This window comes from Solea senegalensis, linkage group LG18 (genome assembly GCF_019176455.1).
Source record: "Solea senegalensis isolate Sse05_10M linkage group LG18, IFAPA_SoseM_1, whole genome shotgun sequence".
Classification (NCBI taxonomy): Eukaryota; Metazoa; Chordata; class Actinopteri; order Pleuronectiformes; family Soleidae; genus Solea; species Solea senegalensis.
In genome coordinates, this window is record NC_058041.1 from 10,982,780 (window position 1) to 10,996,590 (window position 13,811).

The 13,811-nt window shown below is 41.5% G+C and overlaps 1 protein-coding gene and 1 long non-coding RNA gene across 2 annotated transcripts in view; one reads left to right on the forward strand and one right to left on the reverse strand.

The window, feature by feature from the left end:
- Positions 1–13,811, reverse strand: part of LOC122758873 — an 84,496-nt gene that overhangs the window by 28,470 nt on the left and 42,215 nt on the right. The window lies entirely within an intron of this gene.
- Positions 1–13,811, forward strand: part of LOC122758868 (disintegrin and metalloproteinase domain-containing protein 12-like) — a 74,845-nt gene that overhangs the window by 25,285 nt on the left and 35,749 nt on the right. Inside the window, exons 4-5 of the mRNA XM_044013249.1 lie at positions 8,459–8,537; positions 13,315–13,391. Of these exons, the coding sequence (XP_043869184.1) occupies positions 8,459–8,537; positions 13,315–13,391 (156 nt within the window). The remainder of the gene's footprint in view (positions 1–8,458; positions 8,538–13,314; positions 13,392–13,811) is intronic.

Genomic DNA, 13,811 nt, shown 5'->3' on the forward strand with positions numbered 1-13,811 from the left:
CTCATCCTCTCCCTCTCAACTGCAACCCACGAAATGATTTGAAACAATGCGAGCAAACAAAACAGGGACGCGTGATGCGATTAATTGTTTTGATGCGGAATGTAAATCCCGCTGTAATGTATTCACAGAGAGGAATATGAATTGATTTGGTAAACTCACATCTTTGAGTTTTCAGTATTTCCTGATTTTCGTTATATCATAAAGTGTCTAAAGGTTTTATACACCCAAAATAATAATGGGAAGAAGGCTGAGATATCAACCTCCAGGATTTCTCTCTAGATCATAAAAATGGAAACATTCACAATATTGTGAACAAGCCACTATCTTTTATTCCAGTTACTGTGATTTTCTTTGATTAAGTCCATGAAATTGTAAAAAAAGTAGTTCCTCTGCTGGGTGATGCAACCAAAACAAAGTTTGCAGAATAGTACATTTTCCCACACAGAATGCTGTACTAACTAAACTGTGTAGTTTAGTTAGTTGTGGCTCGCTCCAAGTACTGAAAGCAAATAAGGTGTTGCATGATACACAAGCCGTGCTGCATGTGGAGCACAAACACAACCCGTGTTGTGGAAAACAGCAAAAGCAGTGATGCATTCGTGTGGACATGCTCACACAGACACACATTAATCATACAGGGCTACCAGAACATGCAGTCACTGATGCACACAAGCAAGGACACACACTCTCTCTCTCCTTCCATCGCTCTCTTAGTCCTGCACCATGCAAACATACACACACACACACAAACGAAGCGTGTCCTGAGGGAGATGAAGAGGCACGCACACACACACACACACACACTCTCTGCCATAGAGGAACAGAAGCCCTGGGGGCTGATGGCAGTAGAAAGCAGGATGAAGGATCTCCCCCTCCAGTGATCCACAGCAACAAAGGCGAATTTAGAGAGTGCTGCTTTTTGCAGCCAGTATAATTAGTTTCAGATAAAGATGTCACTGGCCAATGTCACAAAGAAAGAAGAAGACAAAAAAACAAAAAAACACTCGTCTGCGGCGCTAGAGCTGCTCAGAAATGTATATTTTTCTGTTTTCTTTCCATTTAAATTGAATTATTCCTTGCAGTAATTTAAAGCTTTGTATTCTACTTGACCCCTAGTGGAGGATTTAGAGTTCACTGTGCAAATCAATCGCTGTTGATTAGTCACATGTGATTACATTTCCCATTGTCCTTGGGGGATCAGTGATATCATGAGCAATAAAATGACTATTAATGTCCTAATAGAATGAAAAACGTGCCTTGCTGTAACCCACCAAGAGTGAGTGCATGATTTGATCATTGCCATAGACACCATTTGTTCCATTTGGCATGTGCACGCTTGCCTGAGGGTGACAGACATTCTGGTGTAAGCAAAACGCGAGAGAGCCAGATGTGTGTCATGATGTCACACATCCATGACTGGCAACAGGCAAAGAAAACCAGAGGAGAGACCGGACCCCAGCACACTTCACATCAGTCAAGCTTTGAAAAGTGACTTTTGTGTGGATGTAACAATAAGCCACAAAACCAGGCAATCAATGAGAAATTAAATAAACATGTTTTATGCAATGTGTTTTCAAGATGTCCGCCAGTCATGAAGGAATCTTTTCCAATTTGGTTTCAACTTTCCTTTAAGCTTCAGGATTAAGTGATCAGATTTTGGTGGTCAGTGTCAAGTGTGACTTCACAAATGTGTTATCTTAAAACTAGGGGTGTCACGATCTTGATTGTAAATCAAAAATTGGTTGAAATGATGTCACAATCTCGACCTTCGTAAGCAAAGGAGGAATCGAGGATTTAGAGGGGGAAAACACAGTGTTTTTTTTCACCAGTGTGGAAATATCATGCATTCCCCGTGAGTGTGTAAACTATGTTATACGCGCGGAGCAAAGGCCAGAGCGTCTCATCATTAAGATGCAGACGTAACTACGTAAAACAACTCCGTTTACACACACAACTCCTCTGTCCTCATTTGGAGCAAAACGTCCTCAAGATTCAATTCATGCTACTGGGATAACTAGGTGTGTTTGTAGCACCAGACATGTGACCTTATTCAGTGGTGGAACACCCTGGATTTAAGCATTGACTGGTTGTTGTTTCATTGGCTTTGTTAATGCATTATTTAAATAAGGCCTTATAAGTGTGGTACATGGGCATTAAAAAAATGAATGTGTTATTATGACAGAAAACCAACGATCCTAGACTAAACTATACAAGTTTTTTTCATTCTATTATTGCATTTTTCCTTGTCTGACTGGAATGATCAGACTATGTGTCACTCCGTGCTGGAGTGTGCTGCAGCAATAGCCAGTGTTCCCATAATATGGTGAGGCAGCATCACGTGTGCTGAATGTGGCACAGAACGCGACTGTGTTGAGGGACAGCTGATAGAAAGCAAGTCCTCATACCTACATTACACATGTGACCGTTCCAAAAAAACAAATGCCTGAGCGTTTCCTGTTCTTCACTGCGCTGCGGTCAAAATCTCATTAAGTGAAGGCAAGCGAAACCGCGGCCGTGATTATCAGCCGCTATTGACTGCAACATCTGCCTCAGAGCTTTTTGTGGCGGTGTGACAGCATCACACCTCTCTCACCTCTCACCTCAACCTCTCCTTACTTAGAGAGTCATTATCTTCACTCTTGATGGAAAGCAGTGACCACAGATCTTTTCGAAGCATTTGAATAAACAAGAGGCGCCTTTAGTTTTCTGGTAGTGATAGACTTTTGATTTGTAGGTATGTCCAAACCAGACGATTCCTGGAGATGGGAGTTTGCTAACATCACATCTGTTTCCTCTCTGGGCTTTCTCTATTTCTTCGTCTACTGATTATGCTGTCTACCTTGATGTAGTAGTGAGCTGTTGTGATGCACATGGATCACAGTACGTGCCATTCTCTCTCAGAACAGGCATTTCATTTCAGTGCACTTCCTACACTTCAACATATAGATGATCTATTATCCGATTGTAACAAAAGATTTTTGTTTGATCGGTGATCGCCCAACGCCTTGGGCTTCACACTTCATCACAGATTAGCATTGCACTTCCGTCCTAATTCCAATTATCTCATCCATTGTTGGGGCGGCATTCATCATCTCGTCTCCGTAATTTGGATCCTGTGGAGTCATCCATCATGCAGACATTTCACAGAGATGACACTTTATTGATTTCACGGGGCATGCCTTGGCTTAACCACATCAATCTGTAGGTGACAGTCATTGCGGTAATTGCGTGCCACCACTGCTAATGGCTACTCTGTTTGACCATCTTGCTGACCACCCCAGGATGCCACACGAGTGTGAAGAATCATAATGAGCCTGTTGTGATGAGATGGAACGTGCAGCCCAGTCAGATCTGCCGCTTTTGTTTGCGAAAATACAAACTAATAATCTCTCATATTTGCACTTGAAACACGCATGGGTTTTCTTCTGCTTTTGCCAGAATGTTGACCTTGAAGCTCGTGCAGCCACATGCTACATCAACTGTACCAAACATGGCATAGATATGAATAAAGTCAAAACCATCTGCCTTGACTTTTGTTTTGCTCTTTTCCACTTCCTCCCTCCCTCCTGAGCAGAAATCATTGGCCGGCACGCTGTAACGGGTCTGTTCATGACATGCTTCATGTAGACTGGGAGTTGCATGGAGCTTGGGGTAAAGCAGGGGGAATTCTGCTTCCCTGCTCTACTTGGCACTGGCCTGCAATGCTGCCTGATGTCAGACAGATCACAGCCAGGAAGACTGGCCCTCTTCCCTTGCTGCTGGAAAAGAAAAATTTTTAACACTCAGACAAGTTTTTTTCTTTTCTTTTCGTTTTTGGCTTGGAGCAGTTGGCTCTATTGTAGGTTTTCATGCACATGATCCCACTTTTTCCCCACTTTTTCAAGTGAAACTGGGATCTTGCCACTTGCCACATAAAAGCACAAGGACATTATTACTACCACATTGAGTTGCTCTGTTGAAATGTAATGTGGGCTACTAATTGGAGCTCCTAGATTAGGTTTTATAGGAAGAAAAAAAAAGTGTTTCTTTGATGATGATTTAATCTGCTCTTAATGTTTTTATTTATCTGTATAAATAGCTAGTCCTCACAAGTGCTAGAGAGCTACGAGCTCTCAAGAGGCTCGATCCTCACCAGCTTTGTCCAGAATTCCCTGATATGGTTGTCGGAGTTTAATGAGACACATCGGAGCACGTGACTGGGAAATCACTGTGCACATTGATCCAGCCTGTGCTCCACCAACGGAAACAACGTCTACATTGTCAATGTACTGGCCACAGCAAGTCAACTAATAGTCATGTTGCGGACTCCAAAAAGAGAGTCAAGCCATTATGTTAGGTATTCTTCTTATTAGGATGCCCACAGCATAAGCAAGCTTGACTCTATACACCACGTTATGTATTTTGTTCTGCACACTGCGTCTGTATTTGAAGCACCTGAAAATAGTTTTGCATGGAACAATCTCTGTCTCACACTAAAGATTCTTCCCCCCAATCTTGGCCCGTTGCCACATAATCAATTCAGCCGTTTCTTGTTCCTCCAAGTTTTGATCAAAAGTGTCCCGTGCATGACTTCATCTTAACTCTTGTTTACGTCTTCCCTGCTCTGGTGTTTTATTTCCATAATCGCAATACACGGCAGACATTATAGACACAATCCTGTGGCATAATCAATCAAAAACAGAGTTGCATTTGCATACAAAAGCTGAAATGTTCCTTCTCTGGTCTGTTTGACATTCAGACAGGTACTTTCTTTCTAGGTCATATACAGCACTAACCTACAAATGGGACCTCCCCTTTTTGCCATTGATTGATTGGCTTCCAACTCCAATTCATCAAGCCTGCCGCAATTAATATATCTCCTCCACCTCTCCGGTTATTCTCCCTTTTTAAATGAGCACAATGAAGTAAACGAGTAACACAAGAGATCACGGGATTTGTCAATAAATCACCACGGAGAGTCATTTTTCTAGTTTAGTGCGGTCATACTTTTCCTAATTAAAATGTATAGCAGGGAGTGGGATGAATTTGTGAGTCGGGGTATGTGCAGTGATTCTGTACGTTAATCTGTTCCATTTAGATAAGACATAAATCCTCATGTTATTTCCCCGTAGGAAGACGGACACAATGAGCTGTCAGTGTTGATGAGACGCAACAAAGAAAGGAAGAAAAGAAGGGACACTTAGTAACTGTGGCGTCACTGTCTCTCCATATGTCGTCAAATCGACCAATACAACACCTTTCTTCGCTTTATGTATTACCTTTCAAATATTCCCCCCTCCCCCAGCCTTGACATGACATGAAATGTAAACATGACAACTATTATTATGAATAGGCTATTGCACCTGTCTAACTGATGCAGTGACATTAACAATTATCTCTCCTGTCATATTTCCAGAGATATAGCACTGCCCTCAGATGTTTACCTCCTGCTTGTCACACTTTGCTCTCGTAGTGGTTGTGTGAGAGTGAGGCTGTCTGCACTTGGGGCAGATATGGAGGCATTAAGAGTAAAAAAAAGTGGCTTTTTTATTTGTTGACTCATTGTATCTCTCCCTGATGCCAAATCTCTGTCAGTCGGGTGGATCTCTGCTGGAGGACTGTCCCGTGGGTAATGCATTTTAAATAGGGGGCACAACCCCTGTCCACTTCCTTCTCACTTGCCTCATTAACTTCCCACTGATTGATAAATGGTGAGCTGTGACTGGCATGCTGGGTGGGTGCCTGCTGGAATTAGACACATGATATATTTGGCTGCGGGTTCATTGCTCTGAGGGGATGAGATGCACCGTCAGAATGAAGAATGTCTGCGTTCAAACCGATGCAAAGAGCAATTATGCTGTCCCACTATTATCTGCGTTCAGACCAGCACTCCAATCCAGACACTATCCTGAAGGAGGGGAGGGGCTGTATGTGAGATAACTGCCAACGTCCATCCTGACATTTTATGGAACTCACAGTTCATAGTTGCAGAGATGTTTTTGGTTGAGAATACAACAAGAAAACAAAAAAACGAGTGTTCTGCCTCTCGCATGCTTGACCAAGTCGTCTGGCTTAATTGTCATGGAAATGTTCCGTCCATTGTGAACTCGTCTGACTCAGACAACATCTGAACATTTTCCGGAGTTCATGTCTGAAAACGTCATGTGTTTTACTTATTTTCCACAGTTGCCAGAAAACTCATAATCTTTGACTCCATGAGTGACTCCTCTAAGAAGCCAGCAACAAGCCAAGTCGGTTACAAATCCAGGGGGTTGCTAGTATACAGTAGTAAACCAAACAAACGCCTCTCTTTAGGGGTGTTTCAGGAGACTTTGTGGGCACGAGGCAAGAAGGGACCAGGAAAACTTTACATCAAACCAAACAGAATTACGCTTGTGGCATTGGGCCTGGAACTGGGCTGATTAATCATTACTGGTTCCTCTGTTTTATCTGAAAAAAGTGTCCCTGTTGCTGAGTTTGTAGAATTCATTGGTACTGATTGACACCCAAATACATGTGAGTGTCTGTTTTGAGAATACTCCAACGGCTACCACAAAAGCAGAAATGCATTCTCCTCACAAACTGCTGACATTAGCTCATATTTTTTTTGTTGTAATCCACTTCGATTTGATCCGAAAACGCTGTAGTGGTTTTTATTCCTGCAACAACTGCGTGTCCTCTTCACGCCCCCTTCAGAAAACGCACACATGGACGACACATGGGTGTCTGCAACGTGTTCTCGTGTCCCCACACTCTCCTTGAATGCTGCACACAAGCAACGAAGCAGATACTTAGGCCTACACACATTCACCACAATGGATTGTCTGTTGTGGGCAGATGTTGAGGTTATGTGTCCGACTGCGAGCGCAGACCTAATTAAGACTGAAGAAACACATCATTTTATTTGGCTCTTTCTACTCTCTGGCCTCGCTTTGATCCAATGATTATTACCAGCTCTTTGGCTCTGCAGAGGAGTTGAGGGTGGGGAGGCATTGTGTCTCATGCTGACAGCTCCCAAACAAAATAACCCCCCCTCCTCCCCAGGTTGTTACAGCTGACACTCCCAGCTGGGTTGTCAGCGGTTAGGTCAGTAAGAGAATCCAGCTGCCTGCTGAGGTTTCCACTCTGCTGTGGAACCTTCGACTAATATCCTGCAGTGTAATACAGTACATGCATCCACTATATATATGAAACGTGCACACGTACAGACACTCTGAACTTCATCTGAAACAGAAAGAACATATTAACTTGTTTGTTAATCTCTCTCTCTCTCTCTCTGCTGCTGGTCTGTCGCTCCCCCAAGAGAACCAAGATTATGTCTCACTCTTCGCTACACGAAAGCCAAGCAAGCTTAGTTATATCAACATGGGAAAAGTTCACCACATCTGAGGTGACTTTCATGCGTGCACATATGGTAACAGCCATTGGACGGAGGCATCATGTGTGCAAATGATTCTCTCTCTGCAATATTTCATTTCATATTCAGTAAACGACATAACTAACATGAAAGTTGCCAATACTTAATATGAATTATAGTTTATATTCGGCTCATGCATGATCATTTACTACATGAATTAAAAGACATGCACCACGTCGTGGATTCCTTTTTTTCGCCAAGGAAATCATGTGATGTCGTGTGTGGCCTGTGTTTGCACAGCTCTTATTTTCTATGTTAAAAGACCCAAAGGTATTTTCGCACGATAACAAAAGCGAGTGGAGCATGATTTCATTTGTGCGTTATTTGTTCCAACAGCTATGACGGCTGAACCGTAGAGAAAGATGCAGTAAAACCAAAATCATCTAGCAGGTATCAACTGACAAGTTAGACAAAAAGCACATGTTTTTACATAGTTATTGACCCCGAAACTGGAAAGAAAATCATTACAAAGGAGAGAGAGCATGAAAAACAAATCTGTTTGCCTTCAGCAGAGCATTGCCGTGTTGATTTACTGCACTTTCTGCATATAAACTATGAATGGATCACTTGGTCACCTCCGAGAGGAACTTTATTCCGTTATTGATTCCCATTTGTAACCAAAAATAATTTATTTACTGTATTCCTGTCAACATAATCTGACCTGTCCCATTTTTAGACCATGCTTTCATGTCCCTTTGCTCATCACTCGTGATGTGTAGGTCTATTACTGTTTGTATCGCATCACATGGAACGGGTTATAGATTTGTATTGAATACGTCTTCATGATGCATGCATGAGACATGAAGGTGGGTTTTAATAATAGAAAATGCCAGAGCAGCCTCTGTATCCTGTTGCTGACTTCATGTCCACAGCTGCTCAGTGTAGTTTTTGCACTCCAAGAGTAGGGTTAGGTTTTAAATCACAGCAGACTGTTCATCACTTTAGCAGCTCTCACAGTGATGGAATGACTGAAGACACTGTAATTGATTTTTGTTTGTGTGTGTGGATAAAGCCCCTTAGTGTCACTTCTGAGCGTCTGTCATCTTTGTTTATTCCATTTAGGGGGCTATTTGCAAGTAACTACACAGAAACCCATTACCTGGAGGATGGCAGTGCGGTCACGGGCTCTCACAACTTCACGGTATGCTTTTAACAACAATTTACTTTCTGCTTTTTATCAAAGCTGAGACATAATAAAACATCTGAGCTTGAATCTGTGATGTTTTCTTCTCTCACCCCAAACCCCCACCCCCCACCTAATAACCTTTATGAGTGTTGACCTTTTGTATAACTCCATATCATGTCTGGTTCTGCTTCGTTGTGTGCCCTTTAGGGGGTCAATGAGAAAATAAAGAAATAATTTATGTTGCAGTTAGACCCACTTTTAAACCTCCGAGAACTCGGCGGCGTTGCGAAATAAGCAGCCGGTGCTAGATGAGTGAGCCCATTTTCCTTCTCTGCCAGCAGATGAATATTTGATGAAATAAAGGTGGACAGAGGTCAGAGAATAGACTCAGTTTAAGAGAACAGTGCAAGTCTTTTATAATAAATAAGCTTAAAACCCATCTCTAAAACCAGTTTGGCATGGGTTTTGAAAATATTGAATGAATTAGTTAACATCTAAGTGCCTTTAAGAAGGCACACTCACTGTGAAAAACCAGCACCTATCGATGCACTTTGTGAGCATTGTATTTGTTAAACAGAGTTTGCACTTTCTATAAAACATACATGTGTTAAGTCTGTCACATTCTCTCTTTCAACAGTGCTCTCTGTTTGTACTGTGTCTCATTATTGCGAGCCTATAGATGAATATTTTTCATTTTCATTAAGCTCTGCATTGAATGTTCTCCAGTGGGTCTTCCATGGATCCTATTAATATATTTCCCTTGGATTAGTTTTGCTTCAGAAACAGGGAGACGATTAGGAAACTACATATGCAGCATATCTTAATTAATGACCGTGATGTGGTTGGATCGTGTGGAACACTTTCTATGCCTCATAGCTTCCACCTGCGTGCCTGGTTTCAACGATGTGATTATCTGCAGTTTGGAAAGTAATTAAACATCATATTTTTGTTCTGATAACAAGAAAGCATTTTAATAGACAGCATGTGAGGTCTGTGTACAAAATGGTTGCCCTATTTATAGCTGAAAAAGAAGCAAGGAATGTAATTCAATAACGGCCAACCCACGCAGTAAAATGAACATCTGCTGCTGGACTGTGATTGGCTCAGCTCAAACAGCTGATTGTAATTGCTGCCATTCTAGGGCATAAAGACAATGGAGGAGTCACAGGTCAGAAAAGGGATCGAGGTGCTATGCTGAGAGTCCATGAGATGCATAGATCGTGGGACTAAACTAATTATTTTTCTCATTAGCTGGTAAGATAATTGTGAAAATATTGATCGGTATAGGAATGGAAATTATAGCTCTGCCACTCAGGATCATACTGTATGTTGTGATTGCTCATATCTGCAAAATCCACCATACATAAGCTACATGACCCAACTAATACAGGCATTTGTTGATTATAAATGGGCCATGGTTTAGGTACAAATAACACCCGGTTAGGCCTGAGAAAAATGTTGTTTTCCCTCCGAGCCTGAGTCTGACACGTTACTTGGTTGGTAATAAAACTTTTCTTTGGAACAGTAACTGGTGTGTGGACATTTTCATCATTTATCTGATTCTGCCATGCACCAGGTGTGTATTCAGTTTGGAGGTTTGTGCCTTTGGACACTTTTCCTCATAGTGTCACAACATGAACAACAAAAAACACACTGGAGAGAACAGAAAATGCACAAAAGAAGTATTTGGACTCAAACTGGTCTCATGGACATTGGTGTTATGCACAGCCCTCCAACCAACCAACCAACCAACTCCGATCAACACAATTGCAGATTAACCATTTGCCAAAACATAATATCAAACATTTTGTTCAAAACTATTAAAAATAATTTGCAGCAGAGGAAAATGGCAAAGTTCTGCTGAGACAACAGGCTACAATTGAGAGGCTTGAACCAGCAAATTAACTTCAACTTGGAAGCAAATGACTTCCAAGTGATTTTGTGTCACGTTGATCAATCGACTAATCAATTCTACACAAGACGGATTAGAATTTAGATGGACGCACCGAAGGATTCACTGCCAGTAACCTGTATTTACCAGGTCGGGAACTAATGGAGATCTTTTGACCTCCATCCCTCCTCTCATTCCTCTCTCATGACCACAACATGGGAGAGTCTTTTTACTTGGAAAAAAACAGATCTGCAGAGACTGATCTGTAGTTAATTTATTTGTCCTGCCGGCAGGGAGGAGACTGATATAGTGATCTGGAGTGTTCAGTTGTGTGTCAAAGGCAAGGTACTGCCGGGAGAGACTTCAGCATGAGTCAACCCTCTCTTGGTTCCCCTTGTCTGTTTTACATCGTCTCCTCCATCCACGTATAATACAAAAAATGATTGCCACGTGCTGCAACAAAAGAAAACTACTGGGAATATGCAACGCTAGCATGGCTATCAGAGGATCAGAGAATTAAGTTGAACAAAAAGAAATGTACAGTTTAGTTATGTTGCGGAATGCTCAAACCCAGGATGCCTCCCACCATAACGTGTCTGTTATTAATCTTCCTGAATTTCAGGTTCAAAGGGGCGGACACTTCGCCTTCTCATTTCTTCCTGCAAAAAGCTCAGAAACAAAGTCTATTCCTATCCCTTATATCGATGCATCACAGTCATGATCTCATCAAAGAAACATGAGGTGGTAGCATTAACTCAGTGTAATAATACCAGCTCTTCTCTTCCTCCCCCACTATACAAAAATTTCATATTTCATGTCGGGTTGTCCTGTCTTTGCATTTTTTTTTCTTTCTCTCACTATCACAGATTATTCTCTTTCAATGCACCTCTAGATGGGGATATGGAAAGTGGCTCCATGGTGGAAGACATGTGGTTTTAGATCTATTATTTCCAGTAGCTACCAGAATATGATATTGTTTTCTTTATGTCCATGATGAATCCTATTTTTCCAAAACTAATGTTTCTATAATAGGAGGACGTTGAATCAATTATGTGGCATCCAAGCGAGGATAGAATACACAACACATTGATACTTACATGGCACACACACTCACCAACACTGGTGTCTGGAGGACACATGTGTGCAGGGGTCAACAACAAGAATCAAGAATCTAGTGTGACAATCCATATGAGTCTCGTTGTTGGCATGTGCCACAGTTCACCATCTTCTATCATGATAAAAGTCTGAACTCTATGAAATCTAAGATAACACCTCTGGGATGTGACAGAACAGGTGACTCCTAGAAATGGTTCTATGGGAATTTGTGTCCATTCATTCTGTAGAGCACCTATGAGGTCAGGCACTGATATTGGACGAGAAGGCCTGGCTCGCAATGTCCCAAAGGTGCTCAATGGGGTTGAGTTCAGGGCTCTGTGCGGGCCAATCAACTACTTCCACACCAAACTTTATAGTCTTCACAGTCCTTGTTTTGTGCACTGGAATAGAGAAGGACCTTCCTCAAACTGTTGCCACAAAGTTGGAAGCATAGCATTGTTCAAAATGTCTTGGTATGCTGAAGTGCAAAGATTAGAAGATTAAACGCCAAATTAAAACACCTGAATTACTTAACAGTTGTCCATATAGTGTATGTCTCAAAGAATTGAGGCTGTCCTGAGAGCAAAGGGTATAAATCCTGGTAATATCTCTGGTGCTTTGCTTGCACAGTCTTTAAATGAGTTCTGTTATAATGTCTGCTTGCTATTTTGGATGAACTCTTATGGAATGTGCAAACAGCAAAAATGCATCACTATTTTATTCATCTTATTAGTAAAGATGTGATATGTCTCATTAAACTCACATTTAAGCTCTTTGACTATTGGCTTTGGTACGTTTTTGTTTTCACTCAACTATGTAGTGGAGCTTTGTCCTTTTGGAAGCACTGGAACAACCTGTAAATATTTTATTTGCAAATGAAATCTACACAGTGTAGATTAGTGGAGTCACATTAATTTTAATCAAATGCACATAGGTCCAGAATTCATTGATAAATACCAAACCATAGTGTCCCTCACAAAATACTTCATACCAAATGAAAATGAAACATTTTATTAAATAAAAAATACTGCTAAAAGCTGCTTTCAGTATTAAGTTACTTGTGACAAAGTCAAAATTGGACATTCAACCTTATAAATCGAGACTATTTAGCTATTCCGCTTTAAGTAACTCATGTCCAAAATGAGAGAACATTAATTGGCCCATCATCCTTTCATTGCAGGATTGCTGTGAGAAAGCACTGTGATGCAAGATTTAGCAAGGATTTCTTTTAACACCAGAAACACATTCACACTGTGAATGTGCAGAATCAGCAGCCTCTGGAGCTTAGCCATGTTGAAGGAGCCCGGACATTGAGATTTACTGCCTCTACTCTATATTTAGAGGGAGTGGAAGAGGGGTGGAAAACTTACATTTCCTACTTTTCCAGAACAGGGTGGCAGAGAGGCGGCTGCGCAGACCTCACCTGAGCGAGGTCGTCTTAACTGTTGCAGAAAGTCTGTTTTTACTCTAAACCAGATACTTCCTCCGGGCCTTCTTGCTGCCAGGAGTGGTTCACTAAACATGGCTTTAATTCACTCTCTTTACTTGCTGCTTCAGCTTGACAGGTGGTCCATGAAAGCGGGGACCTGGGAATGCAACAGCATGAAAAGACCGTGCTGGGAAAAGATTTCAGTCACCATTAGCCTGCGGTGATGAGTGGGAATGACTCCTGCTGCTAAACTACAAAAGCCTATTCCCCCAACATTAAACTGCTATCTGCTGGAACTGTTGTTATTTAATTGTATGCAAAACTAAACACTTTTTTCCCCCATGTAAGTTCACTTCTTCTTGTTTGTGATTCCTCAGGCAAACTGCTACTACCACGGTGAGGTGGAGGGTCACGTAAACTCAGACGTCAGCCTCAGTACCTGTGCTGGGATTAAGTAAGTGATAAACTATAAACTTGTGTACTTTTGGGGGCAGTGCAGGTCAAATTGAACATCAATCAAGAGAAGTTCAAGTCACAAGATTTCACAAGCAAATCAACATATAACTCTTCCAGTATCTTCTACAGAGAAGCTTTTTATTTGATGTACAAGCGAACTAAATTGTCACAAGGCGTACCTGCCAAAGTCTTCCAAGTTGAGAGTGATTTAATTTCTCTTAAGATTCAAATGAATTAAGTGTCACTGTAGTCAAGTCCAAGTCATTTGTAACTGTCTCAGATGGGAAACACAAGAGATGCCAATCACGCCAAATCCCAAATTTAGTCGACAGAAAACCTTATGTTTTAAATTTGCTCAGATTTTATCAGCTATTTTATTCTTTGTTATGAAAACCAACGGAAATCATGACTCAACTAA